The sequence below is a fragment of the Uloborus diversus genome, chromosome 1, assembly GCF_026930045.1.
Source record: "Uloborus diversus isolate 005 chromosome 1, Udiv.v.3.1, whole genome shotgun sequence".
NCBI lineage: Eukaryota > Metazoa > Arthropoda > Arachnida > Araneae > Uloboridae > Uloborus > Uloborus diversus.
The window spans coordinates 93,423,283-93,443,207 of NC_072731.1; the positions used below are offsets into that span (position 1 = coordinate 93,423,283).

The 19,925-nt window shown below is 33.4% G+C and overlaps 1 protein-coding gene across 1 annotated transcript in view; it reads right to left on the bottom strand.

Moving 5' to 3' along the window:
- Positions 1 to 3,180, bottom strand: part of LOC129231092 (serine/threonine-protein phosphatase 2B catalytic subunit 2-like) — a 109,695-nt gene extending 106,515 nt beyond the window's left edge. Inside the window, exon 1 of the mRNA XM_054865342.1 lies at positions 2,885 to 3,180. Coding sequence (XP_054721317.1) covers positions 2,885 to 2,930 — 46 coding nt within the window. The 5' untranslated portion in view covers positions 2,931 to 3,180. The remainder of the gene's footprint in view (positions 1 to 2,884) is intronic.
- Positions 3,181 to 19,925: the final 16,745 nt, after the last annotated feature.

The following is a 19,925-nucleotide window of genomic DNA, read 5'->3' on the forward strand; positions in this document are numbered from 1 at the left end:
TGTGTTGTTTATTTATTCCTTAATATTGTGCTTATTACTGTAAAATGGCTGGTATTCGTAAAAAACATCAAACACCATTCAAAATTTGAAATTTTTCCCCACAGTAGTAGTAAATTGGTTAGAAATGTCTCTAAATTAGTTAATTTATTTGTTTGTATAGTAAAGTGCTTGAAAAAATGCTTTAAAGAAAGGAATCGGACCGAAAATAAGGTAAGAAAAGGTGAACCGGCAAAGTTGACAAATCGTGATCGGAGATTTAAAGTTAAAAAATTTATGAAAAATGCACATTTGAGTGCTGTAAAAGTTTCTAAAGAATTAAATGAAACATTTTACATTCAATTTTCACCTAAAATTGTTCGCCAAGTTCTATGATTAGCTGGATTAAATGGGACCTCTTCCTGCAGAAATTTTCTTGGTCGTGCGAAAAACAGAAAGCTTACGCTTTTCGTCGCAAAATCGATGATAAATAAGCTAAAAACGTTTTAGAATCACGTCTTACTTACAGATAAAAATTAATTCAACATTTTTGGTTAAATTGTTGTATAACTGTAAGTAAAAGAAAAAATTTGGAACTTAATCTTAAGAACTTATTTGGATCAGTTAATCTGGACGGTTGAGGTGTTCAAGTGTGAGGGTGCCTATCAGCATCAGGACTTGATAGTTTGTAATTTTTTGATGAAATCATAAATCATGCAGTTCCTTTAAATATTTTAAAAACCAATTTTGAACTCTTAGCCTAAAATTTGGTTATTGGAAACAACATTGTTTTTTTATGAAGATAACGATAAGAAGCAAAAGGTTTTCAACGTTTGCGTCTTGTGCTTCGAAAATCATCCTAAAATTTAGAAAATACCCTCTTCAATCTCCAGATTTTAACTTAATATTTCGTATTTAGAGATATCTGGAGGCTAGATTACGAAAATAGGGCTTTAAAACGAAAATAGTGCTAGAAACAGTAAGACTCGAAGTGTGGTTGAACACTTACTCAGAAATTACGCAAAAAAAAAAGAATGAAATCTATTCATAGACGTTTAAAAGATGTTATGAATACTGTATGATATTTTACTAATTAATTACTTAATCAGAAGTTAGATTATTCAATAATATATAGACATTTTTATAAAGTGTACGAAGACTTTTGTGAGATAAAATTTCCGGCACTTTTTGGTTTTTGATTTTTTAAAAATTAAGTTTTAATATTTTTTAAAAACTATTCATGTAGTTTTGTTAAAAATTGATAATAGATCTTATAATTAAATATCTATTCTGAAATATCAATTCTAACCGATGGATTGGGGCCTATTTCGTTGAAAGTCGTAGGTGTACGAAGACTTTTGGGAGCCACTGTAGCTTCTTATAAATGGTATCAATAATATCTGATGTGAATCCCCGATCAACCGCAATACCTCGTAGGTAATTCAGTTCTGATGAAAGTAAATGGGAATTTGAACAAATGGCTAAAGCACGGTAAATAAAAGATCTAAAAGCAGCCAATTTTTGTTTAGGGGAGTGAACGGATAACTTGTGGGGGGGAAGAGAAACAGCAAAGGGTTTACGGAAAACAGTAGTTGTAAACATATTGTCATGACGAGTGATGGACACATCAAGAAAAGAAAGATGATTTCCAGATTCCAATTCAACAGTAAATTGAATATGTGGGTCAATAGTATTTAGGATGGATAAAAGGTTATCAAGGTCACTGACAGACGAGTCCAAAAGCACAAAAATGTCATCAACGTACCTGACGTAAAAATCAAATTGCATAATTTTAAATAATTTAAGTTTGAAATAGTGCATGTACAAATCACTTAGAATTGGACTCGAAGGGTTGCCCATAGCAAGACCTTCAGTCATCCGGAAAAAATTACCGTCGAAAACAAACGTGTTTAGTTTTAAGCAAGAAGTAGTAATATTTGAATTATATTCACACCTTTTTCATATTATTAAGTGGGGCATTTGAAAATTGGAGATCAACATTTGTTGCTCATCAAAAGAAAATACACAAATTTGTTTAAAAAATACCAAAATTTTTAGCAAACTTTGGAAAAGTTCTGCGAACAATGTTTGTGTGTTCGTCTATATTATATGGATTGATTAAGGGATTCAGCATTACACAAAGAACTTGAGCCCAGGGTAGAATTTAATGAAGCTCAGTCTCCTGTCAAAATCTGGAGGGGTGGCAACTCAAATGTCAGTAATCCAATTTTTTGCATGTTGATCTTTTCTGAAGGCCTTAATATTTTTTCCTTAAATGCATGCAATAGATTTAGTACAGTATATATGGCACCATCAAGATTGAATACTTTGCTAACATAAACAGTAATCAGTAGTTACTATCTACCAATAACCTTAACTAAATTTATTAGATTGTATTCAATTAATTTTTATTTAAAAAAAAATAGTGTTTTACACGATGTTCTATGAGACTTGTAACAGGGACAAACAAACACAAACGAAAATTGAACCTTTCAGTACATTTCTCTGGCGACCCCTTTCTGTCAGCTGATCAGTATTAAACACGGGCATGTCAGGCATGCTTTCAAATGATCCTTGATGTGATCGATAATGCGATTTTGCCGGGGAAAGGACACGATTTTGGAAATTATGATGCGTTTCACCCGACAATACGCAACTGAATGCTCGATAACTATATGACCTATATTTTATAGGTTCGAAAGGGAGCGCGAACAATTTATGTAACCGGTGCACTACGATTGAAACAATTTTGATCGAATCGTAATAATTCGGTCTTGTGTTCAATGCATGCTATTGAAATGATAACATGATAGATGCAAACGATATAAATTATTTTAGACATGAGGGATTCACGGTGAAGGCAATATTACACACAGAAACTAAGCCTAAAGAGAAGCAACATACTTACTTTTCACTACACGTTCCGTCGGACAAAACTTATTATTTGCAGACATATTAAAACTAGAGTTTAATTTTCACGTTAATACAGACATATACAATACGTAGTGTTCACGTAACTACGAAGATGTAATACAATCCCACTAAGGGTACAAACGGCGTAAACAACAAATTTCTTCTTGCATTTCTGCAATGCGCATAATTATTCGCGCAAGCAGTCTAATCCAATCTCAAAGCATCGCCGTTAACGGAGAGAAGGAAATTCTTGTTAAACAGCACTTCTTTTGATACCACGCTTCAGGAAGAAATACTTCTCTCGTTCCTCAGATGATTCGGATGATGAAGCGTGGATTTTATCCCAGAAGTTTTCGAGCATAGAAATGCGCCAGAGAATATTTAAAGTGACATCTGACATTACCATTACACCATGATTGGCTTAATGTTGCCAGATGTAAGTCGAAAAAAATTATTAAATAAAATGGAAAAGCAGACGAGTAAATTTCAACGACCATACTCCATGCAGAAAAAACAAATAGGGTTGTTTCTTTAAAAAAAATCTTAAACACTTGAGATGTGTGTGATTCTTTGTAAAATATTGTATATAAAAATGAAACTTTATGGCGCGAAATGAAGTTTATAGCGCTAACCTTTTCTTCGTGACGCAAGTCTGAAAAGGTAAAAGGAGAGGGGGGACTTTCTTTTTGATGGAAAAGGGGGGAAAAAATGATGCCGAAAAGAAAAATTGTATCTAAGAGCATTTTCTTCCTTTTTACTGCTCACTTTTCTCAACGGCTGAAAACGATACCAAAGATACAATGATTAAGCACGCTTAAAAAGTCATCTATTTAAAAACCATTTAAATCGGAGGAAAGAATGAAACAATGATTCTAAGGTCGGAGGGAGAAGACAATACAGATTTGTGTCTACTCTTTTCATGTTTCTTTAATTTCAATTTTAAAAAATTGCCGTTTTAGAGTTCTTAACCTCCATCTCCACCTCTAACGTAACAAAAGGTGATTTAAGATCGCGTTTCAATGTCAATATTAAAAGGGAAAAAAAATCCTGAGGGTAAGACATCACATCCTCTTTGACATTAAAATTCTTTTGAAATTGCATTTTAGGAATTTCAAATTTTTAAAAAGTGCCACACAACATGTCACAGAACTCCTTTCCACCCAGGACCTAATTCCAAATAGGCCAACTATTGGTCATGGCTTCGGGGCCCCCAATGGCTTAAGTTTTAATTGATTATTTAAGAAAAAGAAAAAAAAAAATATTTTCTCCATTTTTATTTCCCTTTTTAATCTGATATACATTGCTCGACATTGAAAATGCAACACCAAGAAGGAGTGGTCAGAAAGTGATGAAATTTGGTAAAAAGACAGAGACAGCAAGGAATAATAAATGATCTTAATTTCAAAATGATAGGCAGAATACAGAGCGAGAACGGCGTCGGCTCAGTAGGATGTAGGACCTGTAGATAATAAATTCTATAAAATTCTATAGAATTTGATCAAAATAACTTCCCTTACTGTAGAATTTTGTAAAAAGTTGAGAATTCGTTCATTTTGTTCACAATTATAGTTTTCATTAGTGTTTATACAATACTTCTAGTTTGGAAAGGCTAAAAAGCCCTAATTAATTAGAAAGTTCAATCCCTAAAATGAAATAGTTTAATTCCTAAATAATCTATTTAATTTTAAGAATAAATAATTTTAACAATTAATTATTTGTTGAGGTCATATTTTTTATTACAATGGCGGATTTAGTATGGTCTTTAATAATAATACTGTTGCATTTCGTAATAGCTCGAAGAAAAAAAATCAAACTTAAATATTAAAAAAAATCATAAAAGATAAAAATTATTTATTATTTATAATGTTTAAGTTATTTTATAGTAATAATAAAACATCTAAACATTGAAATTAATTCTAAGTGTGTGAGAAATTGTATAACTTCTTGTTATTGTTTAGTAAATAAAATAATAAAAATTCCAAGATGCAATCTCCGTATTTTGTTGCAAGAACTTCCAGCAATATTTCTCTCAATCTCTTTGCGCATGCACCAGTCTGTTTTCCACTTTCTGCCCTGAACGGCGAATCGTTCATTTTGCATTGCACTTGCGATCCAACATGCGCTGAAAATGGCCGAAACTTGCCGAATTCGTTGAAAAAGTATGCATTATTTTTGTGTTGTTTTGTTATATTTATATTTTTATTGTTATTTTAAGCCATTTGGGAATGAAAAAATTTATGAATAGTATTTGTAAAACAAAACTTGAATTTTAAATCCAGAATGAATTTTATTACTTTCGGAAATAGCATTTGATTTTACTAAATAGAGCTCATGACTGAGTAATGACATTAATTTACTAGTGATTTTTGCATTATTAATTTATGTGTAAATAACAATAACCGAAAGTTTAAACGTGTTAACATTGTTTTTTTTTATACTGATAGGGGTTTTAATATTTAATCAGCACTCCCAAATGGTACCACTGTCCAGTTTTATGAAGTGTCTTTATCTAACAATAATGTGTAATCGTTGTAATACATTGCTGCACCTAATATTTTTAGGCATAATTTGGGTTTGTCAAACGTATATTAATTATGTAAAGCATTGTCATTGTGTTTTATGAAGCTCTTAATAGGATCTAAAGGCTGTATAGGAAAATCTGTAGAGGCTCTATAGAAGTTCTATAAGAAGATCTATAGAGGCTCTATAAGAAATACCTGCATAGAATTTTTATGGAATTATGGCACAATTTTCTACATGACATTTCTATAGGATTCTATAAAAATAACTCTATAGAATGCCATAAGATATATATAGAATTCTTAGGTTTCTATAGAACTAATTTTATAGAAACCTATAGAATTTTCCATTATAGAATTCTATAGAAAATGACCTATAGAAAATTGGGCCATTATTCTATAAGACTCTATATAGGTATTTCTAAAGATTTTTTTTATAGAATTCTATAGACCATTTTCATAAGGGATGACTTACAGAGAATGACAAATTATTATACTCAAATGAACTTTTCTGTATTTTTGTTGCTGTTATACAGTTTTATTACTTGAACACATTTTAAAGTTTATTTTAACTATGAATTAAACATATTAAACGTAAAGTACCTTCTGATCGATGCAATAACTAGGGAAAAAAATAATTATTTAACATTTAGCGGCGTGGCATGATTTCAATGCATGATATGGCTACTTCTCAGTATTCTCAGAGTATTCTGCTTGTGCAATGTTTGATGATATTCTCAATAACACTCACCAGAAGAAGCTCGTAACTTGACATTTTAATGGACACTGACAATGACACATTTAGAAAAATAATGATAAAATACTGTTGCCTGAAAAAGTATTAAACTTTTAAATAAACGTTAAAATATCCTCAAATAATAAAACTATGTAACAACAATAAAAACGATAAAAATAAAGAAAAGTTTGAGTATAATAATTTGGCCACCCTCTGTATTATTGAAAACTGAAAATTAGCATTGTTTGCAATTTTTTCGGTAAACACTTCCTCTCACATTAAAAATAATCAACAGAAAGAACCAAATTTTCTGCGTCTGGTAAAACTTGTTCGAAACTTTCAAGTCACATAGAACCAAAACTATGACCGTTTTTAAGTTAAAGTCAAATGCAATTCTAAGCGATTTCAAGCGATTAGTAACGATTTCTTTTTCTGCCTCAATGACTTTAAATTTCAATCTGTAGTTAGTTTCTATTTGTTATCGAATAAAATACTTGTAAATGTTCAGTAAATTACCGCCCATTAGCCAGGGCTAAAGCAGAAATACGTGAAATACACCGCCAGCTCAGTCATTTCCAGCCGAGGACTGCAGTTTCATGCTTATTAGCACTCATCAGCCCGGCATAGGAAAGTGACTGAGCTGGAGATGGAAAACCTCAAAGGAAGCCAAGAGTGCGAAACAAACTGGTAGCTAATATAGAATTAGCAGACCAGACGAGTGACCGAAGCAATGGTTCGGTTCAACTCGAAGATTGAACGCGAGGCAAGGTATATTCAGTAAATTACCGCCCATTAGCCAGGGCTAAAGCAGAAATACGTGAAATACACCGCCAGCTCAGTCATTTCCAGCCGAGGACTGCAGTTTCATGCTTATTAGCACTCATCAGCCCGGCATAGGAAAGTGACTGAGCTGGAGATGGAAAACCTCATAAGGAAGCCAAGAGTGCGAAACAAACTGGTAGCTATCTCCAGCTCAGTCACTTTCCTATGCCGGGCTGATGAGTGCTAATAAGCATGAAACTGCAGTCCTCGGCTGGAAATGACTGAGCTGGCGGTGTATTTCACGTACTTGTAAATGGTTTTGGAAAGCAAATCGTTTTAAAAGATTTTCAATTTTTCCTCTTGATTTTGCTTTTGCATAATGTAAAACTTAGTAGTTGTGATTCTCTTCTTTTCTTTCCGGGTTTTTCAATCTTTCTAGCAAAAAAAAAAAAAAAAGATTTAAATTTAATATGTTTTCTGACCAGTGAGGTTCTTAATATGAGGTCGACCCTCAGGGTCGGGTTTCTTTTTAAATTTTTAATTTAAAATTACTTCTTCTGTTTACTTACGGTATGGGTTTCTCTGCTCCCCAATAAATATTTTGAGCTAATAATGGTTGAGGTTGAGCATCGTCACACCCCTGAAGTCACCATTCCGTAAATTGTTGCATTTATAAGGTTTGATTACGGAGGCGCGGGAAGGGGGGGGGGGTGTTTGACCGAGGAACCCTCAATGTCCCAATATCTTAATTGGTCCCTGATCCCGCGCTTCTTACATTGTCAAACATGACCTACAATTGCGTTTTTGATACTTCAATTTTGAAACTTTCCCAGGGATGACCCCTACCCCCGACCCCTCTCGCCTCGCCCAAATACCAATTCCAAATCGACTAAAATCTCGTTTTTAGGACTTCAATTTCTTTGGGAGAGCACCGGAACCCTTCTCTCCATAAAAATGCCAAAGATCGTCAAAAATTGCGTTTTCAAAGCAACAATTTCAAAAAAATTCTGGGGGAGAACCCCCATACCTCCCAAACTTATGTAAAAGTACATCACGCTCACAATTAAGTTTTTGTTGTTAAGTTTCTTTCTTGTAATGTGTTCTATACAGCACATATTCCTCCAGATTCTCCGTCATATTTAGATTTCTCATCAAATCCTCAGTAATTCCAATATTTTTTTGAACTCGCGATGCTTTCTTCGCAAAAGCCTAGTTTCATGTTTTTCATTTTGTACTTGATTTTTCAAAGCTTTGATTGTATATGATTTTTATATATCATATATTTTTATGTATCATTATATATATTATTTTTATATATCATTATTTGTATATGATTTTTAGCTTTATGTACCTCTGATATTCTTACTGGAAATAGAGCTTCCATATGTACATTTTTATCATTTTATTCAGTTTAAATTTTTATTTTTTACTTTTAATTTTTATGGGGAAGTAGGCTACAAATACAAAATCGATATTCGTGTTGTTACCTGCAAGAATGATTGTTTTATTAATATAGAAATTTGGGAAAGGGAGATTAGGAATCCTGTAAAGTATAATTTGTCTATGCCCCCCTGTCGGACAAACTTGCCCCCTGTCAGGAATTTCCTAGCGCCACCACTGACATCAGTCAACTTGATTTTTTTTTTAAAGGATCCTTAATTTAAAAAAACAATAAATAAAACAACTTTTTTTGTTGAAAACTATAGAAGTTCGCCTTGGGCAGCATACCTAAATATTTTTTGATTTCAATATATGTTTTGTGGTATATGTGGATCGGTATTGGCAACTTTTAATCAACTTAAAATTATGAATTTTCAAAAAAAAAAACAAGAAGTTCCGTCTAGAACTATACGAGCCTACTTTCCCGTATACCCATACTACTTTCTAGTACCTGATCAATATTCTCAAAAATAGCTAAAATCGCAAATTGTTTCAAACATATTCCTTTTTAATATTTTAAGCTAATTTCTAGGAATAAAATATTCCTCACTCATCTAAAAAAAAATTATATGCGTTAAAAAAAAAAAAAAAAAGCGAATAAATAAAATAGCAACACTTTTTAAACAAAGCAGCTAATGCACTTTTTTCCATTAAAAAAATTCTTTAACAGCTTTCAAAACGAAAAAATAATAACTAATAATCCAAGAATCGGAGTCTGTCATTTGTCTTCCGTGTATAAATTTTTGCCAAAGCTACTAAGTTAGAGTCGAAGTCGGGGAGTCGGAGCCCGATTAATTGTCGGTCACAGGAGTCAGATTCGGAGTCAGGTGCCCTAAATTCTCGAAGTCGGAGTCTGGATTTTGGCGTCAAGAGCCATTTCCAACAAAGTTTGTTTGAAATAAGTCCACCTTCAAGCACGGAATCTACATTGACTTTCAGTTTCCCCGTAGGCGCTAATGTTAAGGGATTTGAACTGTTCAAAATTGAACGGAAAATTGATCAAATCAAAAAGATATTTTATATATAAGTTTTTCATCAAAAGCTTTTTCCTATAAAGTTTGTTTGAAGCAAATTCGCCTCACAGTTCGGAATTGCCTTGAATTTCCCTGTAGGCGCTAATGTTAAGTTTTTTTGAACTGTTCAAAATTGAACAAAAATAGTTCAAATCAAAATGTGAAATATGGGAATGAGGTGTCCTCGCCGAGATCTTTCGAACAGAAAAAAGTTTCTCGAATCGGACTATTCATTCAAAAGTTATTGGGGGGGGGGGGCAGACAGACAGACCGACAGACATTTTTTCCCATCTCAATACCCTACTTCCCAATTTTTAATTTTTCGATATGAAATTGAATCTCCGCACCGATTAAAATAATCGTTGAAAAATAATAAACTTTGTCAAATTATTTAAAAAATCCTATTCCTAATCAAATCCTATGTTTTTAGCATGCTCTTTCAGATAAAAAATACTTTTAAAATTTTGGAAACGGTCTCATTTAAATTTCGTTTCGTGAAAAATAAGAAGAGAAAATAGCAATTGTCATTTTTAAATATTACATTTAAATGTCTTGTTGCATTCCTATTGGTTCCTGATCGGTTTATAACTTTGTCATTGGTGTTTGGCTAATCCGCTGTTTTTATCCTTTAAGCTGCATGCTTATTACTTTCTTCTATATCTAATATATAGAAGAAAGTATTGGATTCGTGCAAATTTTCGAATTTCGAATTTTGACGGATTCGAACGTTTTGAGGTGTGCTGAGTCCATTTCGACTATTTTTGGAAAATGTCTGTCTGTGTGTGTGTGTATGTGTGTATGTGTGTGTGTGTGTATGTATGTGTGTGTGTGTGTATGTATGTGTGTCACGTCTGTGTGTGACCAGTTTTTTGTGGCCGCTCTACAGCAAAAACTACCGCATAAAATCGAACGAAATTTGGTACACATATGTGCCCGTATGTGAACTTGTGCCCATTGGTTTTTGGCGCGAATTCTTCCAAGGGAGGTGGAGCAATGGGACGTTTTTTGAGTTACGCGTGCTTGCTATTCCTCAGGAATTATTAATGCAACAATAAGAAAGATAAATCGTAATAGATTGTCGTCTGCGTATTTCTCGTGATTTTAATTGTATGGAAATGATCGGAAATATTATCTCAATGATTTAAAATTTTTAACTGTTGCTATCTTATGTTTGTTAACAAATAAAATATTTGTAATTAATTCAAGCAAGGCTTTTAAAATAACTTTCAATTTTCGCTCTTTGCTTTGCTTTTGCAATAATTCAGACATTGGGATGGTCGTCAAGTTTTTGCATGTGTAATTTTGTTTTTGTTGGGAATATTGCTTCCTCGTCAAGCATGGGGAGGGATCAGAAAAGAAAAAAAAGAAAAATATAGAAGAAAGTTTCTCGATGGCCACAACATACTAGTCTGCTTTTGGCTTTTGTCGGATGTCTTTTCATCCATAAGCTCATTATTTTTTGCATTGAAAAAGGCGTTCCCTGTAACGCCGAAACACGTGTCTGCTGTAATTTACAAATTTGTGCTTCTACTTACGTTGTTTGGTCTGACTTTAGTCAAATCGTATGTTTTTAAGCATGCTCTTTCCGAAAAAAAATATACTTTTAAAATTTTGGAAACGACCCCACTGTCACCATCTTCATTTATTTACAGTCATGATTATATTATTATGCATGGGAAGGTAAATGGCAATATCTGCTAACTCTTAATTTGCTTTTTTATTTTATTTATTTTTTTTTTTTTTTTGGCATTTTTATCATCTATTGTATTTAAATCGTACAATTAGGTTGGTTTGAAAAAGTCGATTTTTTTATTTTGAATCGCGTTACCTCACAAAAGTTGTAGTTTAATATCCTCAAGTGGAAAAAATCTCTGTAATCTTAAAGGGGAAGTTCTTTCTCAATACTCACTTTTTACAAACAACAATATATCATCGACTTCGTCTTTAAGAATGTAAGTGGTGTGTGTACTTGATTGAAATTTTATAAGTTTTGAATGATGGAGATATTTCCACAAAATGCATAGTAATGGAATATCGGGTCTAGAACTAAGAAGGCAAAAACTTCTTTAAAGACACACTCTGCAGTACGATTTCAAGTGCTTGATAATGGCAATCTAAATGTAATATATCACTGTTCAGTGTTTGCTCTAAAAAAGGCATGCACAATTTATGCGGTCGGTATTGCAAGCCATTGTATCAAACATTACAGCTTGAACAGTTAGAAATAAAAAGCAATTATCTAAAATATCACATACAATTGAAGAAATATATCAGGAATTCCGAGTAGCCGTTCAACATTGGGATCTGAAGCTATCACGGTAAGCCTATCGGCGTTTTTTTTTTTGCAGTTACATCTGGATGTAGCTTAGTATCCCAGTGAATAAGTACAAAATCTGAATTTAAATTCATGAAATTTGATTTTTCCTCTAGAAGATTTTTTCTTGCTCTCTTAGGGGATGTACGATTAATCACAAGGTCATTTGGATTTAAATTGACTGCATCTACATAGACTGTTAACAAATGAACAGCATCTTTATCCCTATGCTGCATTTGTCTAACAGTGATGAAAGTCGAGAAGATATCAATAACTGTCAAGCTTTTTTGCGTTGTAGTAGACCAGATGTAGAAAAAAGGTTACAGGTTAGGATTTACATATAAGGACTACGTTCTGAAATAGAAGAAAATTAATTTAAAGTATAGATTTTTACGTTATTCCGATCTGGTATTGTTTAAAATTTATATTTTAGATATGAAAAATATAGTATCGAGGATTTTTCAAAATTTATATTTTAAAAATTAAAAATTACATAAACATTTTAGTATGTTTACAACTAAAGAACAGAATATTGAAATATAATTGTCATTTCTTATATTTATAGCATTGAAACCTAGCCACCCTATTCGACACACCTATTACATACGCAGAAAATTTTGTAAAAATCAACACCCCCCAAAGCCTGGAGGAGGCAATTTGTTGTTGCGAAAGATCGTTCATTAATGGCCTTGGTCATTCATTAATGGCCTATAGAATCCCTTGTGTCCATCTTGATAGGAAGAAACGTTCCCCTGCCGCTTGGTTGGAACAAGCGCAGAAGAGCGGTACGCTTGATACAAGGCCATTGGTGTACATTTTCTTCTCTGTAACATGTTAAATTTTACAGAACGAAAGTGAGAGAATGGTCGGTCTGGAAGAAGCAGCACCTATTGAGGTTCAAAATTACTTTAAATATAAAACGTTAGAAGATTTTTGCATAAAATTGAGAAAATCCGCAATTTTTTCTTCGAAACTCAAAGAAGGAGGCCCTAGGGGCACGTGTTAACATTCATGGATTGATTTAAAACTTTGCAAGGATCATTTATTTGTACAATGGAACAAATTGAGGGGGCGTCGCGTAAAATATCTGCAACTTCAAAAATAAGGACCACCATAATATATATATATATATATATATATATATATATATATATATATATATATATATATATATATATATATATATATATATATATATATATATATATATATATATATATATATATATATATATATATATATATATATATATATATATATATATATATATATATATATATATATATAGCCTGTGCTAAAGATTTAATGGAAGTCCGTTGAATAAAAAAAAATGACGCCCCCTCCCCCTCTAATGTTTCTTTGGAATTTAAAACTTTTTGTCAAATCATTAAATTGGATTTACAGTTGCTTTAAAACTCTATTTAGCGAGTGAAGTGGTTTTAATTGCAATTTAAAATATTTCGCCAAATAAGCAAAAAACATCAAATAATATCTTTCATATGTAAAAATAATTCTGCAACTCTATTTTTTATCACAAAACTTGCCTAGCAACCACGCTATCATAATCGATCCGTCTAAAAATAAAAATAAAAAAAAATTAAAAAAATCCTGTGGAACATTCAAAAATTGTCATCAGAAAAAAAAGAAGAAAATGTCGTACATTTCATTCGGATAAAAACAAATCAAAAGTTTCTTTTCTTTCAAAACAAATCGCCAAAACAATGAATTACATTAACGGTTGCCTTAAAACAATAATCCTAGACTGAACTGCTTGTTAAAGTTGTATTATTGTTTATATATATTTCTTTATTATTGTTTGGCAACACTAAGTAGTTTTTGAAGTTTTAAAATGGCGATCATCTAGTAAGTTGGCCTCGGGTTCGATCCTTGCTGGTCGAAGACCCACCGTCGTCATTAAAGGGGACTGGGCGACGTTAAATATGCTCGTGGTCTCAATGTCCTCCAAGTGAAACGATACCTCTGGGGGTGCTAGCACCAGGTAGCTATTAGCTCTTGGACTAGTTCTAAATTCTAATTAACTGCTCGATCCGGTGATAGTGCTGCCATCTATCGGTATATAAAAAATAATGGAGACAAGGCACTTAGTATGCAGTCCTCGACATAAATGCAGTTGAAGTCAGTTGTGACTCTGAATCGAATCGAATCGAATCTAGTAAGTTGGAATAAAGTTTCGCTAATAATGTCTTCGTCTTTTCATCTTTATAGTTCACACTTTACTCTGCTAAGTAGATACATAACCTTAATATATTACTTAAAGTCATTAGGTTATGTAAAATTTATCAGGTTATGGGTGCCAGCAAGCTCATTGCGTTTTTAAAAGATTAAAAGCGGAGACTAAGTTAAATCCGAAAAAGAAATAGTTCAAAGATGGATTTATCAAGAACTGTAAAGCCGTTATCTGGAGAAGCAGATTTTCCAATGTGGAAACGGAAGATAAGAGATATATTAGATTATCACGAAGGGGCATTGGACGTAATTGATGGTAAGTTAAAGAAACCAGAAGAATTACCTAGTACAGCAGATGCTACAGAAGTCCAGAAGTATGAAATATGCGCCAATATATACCGCAAAGCCAACAGTTATGCCAAGAGTATGATCGCAAGTACAGTAACTGACTCCGTTTATCGAAAGATTATGGACAAAGAGACAGCTTTTGAAGCTTGGGAAGCTTTAAAAACGTTGTTTGAAGCTTCATCAAAGGATCAACTGTTCAAAATCTGCAATGAATTTTTTAAGTTTGGTTGGACTTTTGGAAATGACATTTCAACCTATGTTGCACAATTAAGTAGTTTGTGGAATGAGCTGAATAGCGGGCTCATAGCTAAAGGGGAAAATAAACTTCCAGAAATGTTGCTCGTATGCAAAATTCTACATATTTTGCCAAGTAACTTCAAATCATTCAAATCAAGTTGGATGCTTCTTGCAAAAGATGAAGAAAAGCCTTTTGAAGATTTGGCTGCTCAGCTAAGTATGTTTGAGCGAAATTTCGCCGACAACAATGAAAGAAGTCAAAAAGCTGCAGAAGCTCTTGTTGTCGCCAAGTCTAAAAATAAAGCGCATGCGAAGAAATTTCAAGCCAAGAACAAGTTAAGCAACAAAAATATTTGTAATTATTGTAAAGCCGTTGGACATTGGGTCAAGTCATGTTCCAAATGGATTGCAGATGGTCGACCTCCTAAGCCAAGCTCGAGCTTCCAGAATAAGTCCTGTAATAATCAAGTGAATATTTCATCGCCAAGTACGGCAATGACATCCTATTGTGAAGAAAGTTTCCTATCAGAAGGGGAAACAAGCACATTTTGGATAGATAACGGAGCGACAAGGCATGTTACTAACACATTTATTTATTTTAGCAATTTTGAGACATTTCCTTCTTCGGGCACCCATACTATCAAAGCGGCAGGAAAAGAAGTGTTGACAGCTTTAGCGAAAGGAAGCATTCTAGTCAAAGCTTCAGTTGGAAGAAATACAGAAGTAATTGAGTTGAAAGATGTCTGGTATGTTCCTGGAATTAGCAGAAATTTGTTTTCAGTGTTAGCTGCTCAGGATAGAAATCAGAATAGTGAGTTTACTTCTACTCCTACTGAATGCTGGTTGAAGATCAACAATAAAGTGAAGCTGTATGGCACTCGAAGTATATGTGGAACTCTCTACAGGGCTGCTCTAGAGCCAATTCTTCCAGATAAAGAAATAGAAGTTCAAATTGCAGATACGTATAGCGGTAAAAGTTCCTTACTGCAATTGTATCATAGTAGATGGGGGGCATCAAGACAAGCGTCACGTTAGGAATATGCTCAAAAATGAATTTAATAACAAAGTGAATATTGATAAAGAGCCATGCGAGCCTTGCATATATGGTAAAGCACATCGTTTAAGGTTCGGCACCAAACCAAAAGCTACAAGAGTTGGTGAACTTGTGTCGACTGACGTCTGTGGACCATTCGAAGAGTCACACAGAGAGTATAAGTATTTTGCTGTGTTCAAAGATCATTATTCTAAGTACCGGTATGTTTTCTTTCCGAAACATAAGTCGGATGTCGTGTTTTCTCTAAAATCGTTAATAGCTCATGCTGAAAATTTGGGACATTCAATTAGAGAAATCCTTAGTGATAATGGTGGTGAGTTCGACAACCAAGAAGTTCGAGCATTTCTTCAGATGAAAGCAATTATTCAGAGACTCACAGCACCATACACAGCAGAACAAAATGGAACGAGCGAAAGAGAAAACAGAACAATCGTAGAAATGGCCAGAACGCTAAAGTATTCGAACCAAGAAATCGAATTTCCAGCATTTTTATGGGCAGAGCTTGTTAATACAGCTGCATACATTTTAAACAGAACTGGAATTTCATCCGTGGAAAACGCTAGTCCACATGAATTATGGTTTGGAAAAAGGCCAAGGATAAAACACATGCGTATAATCGGCTCACTTTGTTATGCTCATGTGCCGGTACAGAAAAGAAAGAAAATGGATCGGAAAGCTGTAAAAGGTTTTCTGATTGGTTATAATGGGGATGAACGCTATAGAATTTGAATAGAAGAAGAAAGAAAAGTAATCCTGTCAAGAGATGTGATTTTTCATGAGAAAATGAAAGAGTGTGAAAAACATATTACAGTCTTACAGGAAAATTCAGATTCAATAAATCATCCACCAGATCATGAAACATGTGAAGAGGAGGAAGAAGAATTAAGAGAGGAAAGTATTAACATGTCCGATACCGAAGCTGAAAGTACAGATGAAGAGAATGAACTTAAGTCTTCACATGGTATGAATCTAAGAGATCGTTCTCAGATAAAGAAACCAAAGCGATTTGAAGAATACATCATGGAAATTGAATCCTTCGTCTATGATGAAAAATATCCAGAAACATATCGAGAAGCTATAGAAAGTTCTGAAGTGAACAACTGGAAAAAGGCCATGGACAGAGAAATGACTTCTCTGAAAGATAATCAGACATGGAAGTTATGCAAATTACCTAAAGGAGTCAAACCGATACCATGCAAGTGGGTTTACAGAATAAAAAGAAATCCAGATGGTAGTATTGATAAATACAACGCAAGGTTAGTTATAAAAGGGTACGCTCAACGGAAAGGAATTCACTTTCAAGAGACCTTCAGTCCAGTTGCAAGAACAAGCACCATAAGAACTTTACTTAGTATCGCAGCAAATGAAAATATGAGTTTAGTACAATTTGTTGCCTCAACAGTTTTTTTGTATGGTAAGTTAGAAGAAGATATTTTCATGTGTCAACCTGAAGGATATGAAGATGGCACTGGACAGAGTATGCCACTTAAAGAAAAGTCTTTATGGTCTGAAACAAGCGCCAAGGTGCTGGAACCAATGTTTTGGGGAATATTTGCGTCAAATTGGATTTGTAAGAAGTGAAGCAGATCCATGTTTGTTTATTAGAAGAAGCAATAGGGAATTACTTACGTTAGTTCTGTATGTTGATGATGGTTTAGTTGCGTCAACAAGTAAAGAACACTTAGAAAATTTTCTTGGAGATCTGAAGAAGGAATTTAAAATTACAACAAAACCTGCTGAATACTACTTAGGGTTTGAGATTCATCGTCAAGAAGATGATTCTATTAGGTTATCTCAAACAGCCTACACAAAGAAAGTTTTTAAAAGATTCGGCATGAGTGATTGTAATCTTGTGTCTACACCAATTATCAAAGACAGTATTCAATCAGGGAAAGTAGACAGTACTGAGACAACATTTCCCTATAGACAAGCCGTAGGAGCACTAATGTATATCATGACAGGAACTCGACCTGACATAGCTTATGCAGTAGGAGTTGCTTCCAGAGCTTTAGAAAGCCCAAGTAAAGAAGACTGGCAAAGAGTCAAAAGAATATTCAGATACTTGAAAGGAACTTTAGACAAAGGATTAGTTTACAAATCAGGATACAAGAAAGGCATTCTAGAAAGCTGTAGTGATGCTGACCATGGAGGAGATACCACAACAGGGCGTTCAACAACAGGTGTTGTTTGTATTTACGCTGGTGGAGCAATATCATGGTGCAGTCAAAGACAGTCTACTATAGCAATTTCCACTACAGAAGCGGAGATAGTTGCAGCTAGTGAAGCAGCCAGAGAATTAGTTTGGCTTAAGAGATTGTTGAAGGAAATAACAAATTTAAAGCAGGTACCAGAACTTAAAGTGGATAACGAGGCAGCAGTCAAATTATCTCAGAATCAAGGAGAATTCTATAAGAGAACAAAGCACATTCGGATTAGACATTTCTTTGTGAGAGAAATAGTAACGAGTGAAGAAATTACTGCAAAGCGAGTTCCTACTGAGCTACAGTTAGCTGACCTCTTTACTAAGCCACTTTACGGCCCTAATTTTCTAAATCTGTGCAGCAAAATAGGACTGATTTAGAATTAAGAACTGCTAAATGAAATTCAGGGGCACTAAACAATAATAAGGGAAAGTGTTAAAGTTGTATTATTGTTTATATATATTTCTTTATTATTGTTTGGCAACACTAAGTAGTTTTTGAAGTTTTAAAATGGCGATCATCTAGTAAGTTGGAATAAAGTTTCGCTAATAATGTCTTCGTCTTTTCATCTTTATAGTTCACACTTTACTCTGCTAAGTAGATACATAACCTTAATATATTACTTAAAGTCATTAGGTTATGTAAAATTTATCACTGCTTACTGACGCGCCAAGCGACCACGCTACCGGAACCCAGCCCTTTTGCGAGTGAAGCGGATGTTTTTTCTTTGGCAATGATAAATGTTTCGCCAAACAAACAAAAAGGTATAAAATCACATTAACAGAAGCTTTCAAATCTCTATAAGAGCTGAGTTGCCCGGTCTACCTTGAGAAGAAAAATTTTGTCAAGTGACATATAGTCAACAATCAGGCTTAAATAAAAGAAAAAAGAAACACCATACAAAATTACCCTTCCAAACAATGACGACAGATATTAAAATACTTTTAAGAAATTAAAATGCGAAAGATGGATTTTAAAAGCGTAACCATGGAAATATGAAATAAAATAAGTTTGAGAAATTAAGTGCAAAATCTATACATATAATAAAATAAGATGTTTGTGTGTGTGTGTGGCGCGCTTCCCGGGAAAACGGTAAGGCCTAGAAAGATGAAATTTTGGTATACTGGTGCAGTTTTTGCTGAAGATGTGCACCTCGGGCTTCGTTTTTTGATATTTTTATTAGAAAAAAAAGTTATTTAATGTTTTATGCGTTTTTTTGCACTTTTTAGTACTTTTTACCTCACAGACTCCGAACCAATAGCACCACACAAATATTTTTTGTACTATAGTGTAGGAAATTTAATTTTAAATATGATGAATGAAAAAATTTTGAAGATAGAGCAATTTTTGTATTTTTTATAAATTTTTGAAAAACCCTTTATTTTGCATATTTTAGTTGGTAATAGTAAAAACATTCCGCCCCCTTTAGAAGAAAAAAGTTTTTAAAAATACGCAATTTTTTTTTTTTTTTTTTACAATTTTTTAAATGCAGAACACGACGCGACCTATAAGGCCGGCTGAGTTCCGCACTTTCTCATCACGTGACCTAACTGAAATCGTTTGCTTTCTCTTCACTTTTTTTTTTTTTTTTTAACGTTCAGAAGTTACATATCTTTATTTTCCCAAATTTTTTTTTCTGGACGTTTTGCTATATTTATTTTTAGTTAAATATTTGTACGCATTTTAATTCAATAAAAGCGGTGATTTTTTTTTTTTTTTAAATCTTTTGCAAGCGCTGCTTTTTGCACACTACGGGGAACATAGAGCCTTTTTTTTTTTGCGTGGCAATTTTAAGTAAATAAAATAAAAGTCCGCGGTTTTTGGCATGATTTTTGTAGGGATTGGTGGTCGGGTTTGGTAGATAAAGAGATGATATTAAGTGGGCAAAAAATGTTTTTTTTTACATAGAAAAGGATTGTTAATTATTAATCAAAGGTAGATATGCATGGATCGTATAGATAAGATAGAGAGTGAGAAAGAAAGGTGGACAAATATAGAGTTGGATACAGTAGATGGACAGTAAGAAATAGAGAAACTTCAACGGGGGATAAATAGCCCCCCCCCACACACACACACACACAAACTTTGAAAAAACATTGCTTTCACATAAAAGTGGAAGTGCTTTTTGTTATATTTCGACAAAATTTGCATAAAGAGTATGCCCTTTTGTGCCTCCCTCCCCCCCCTTTAAAAGTACTCCAAAGGATATAAAGGGAGATAGATCT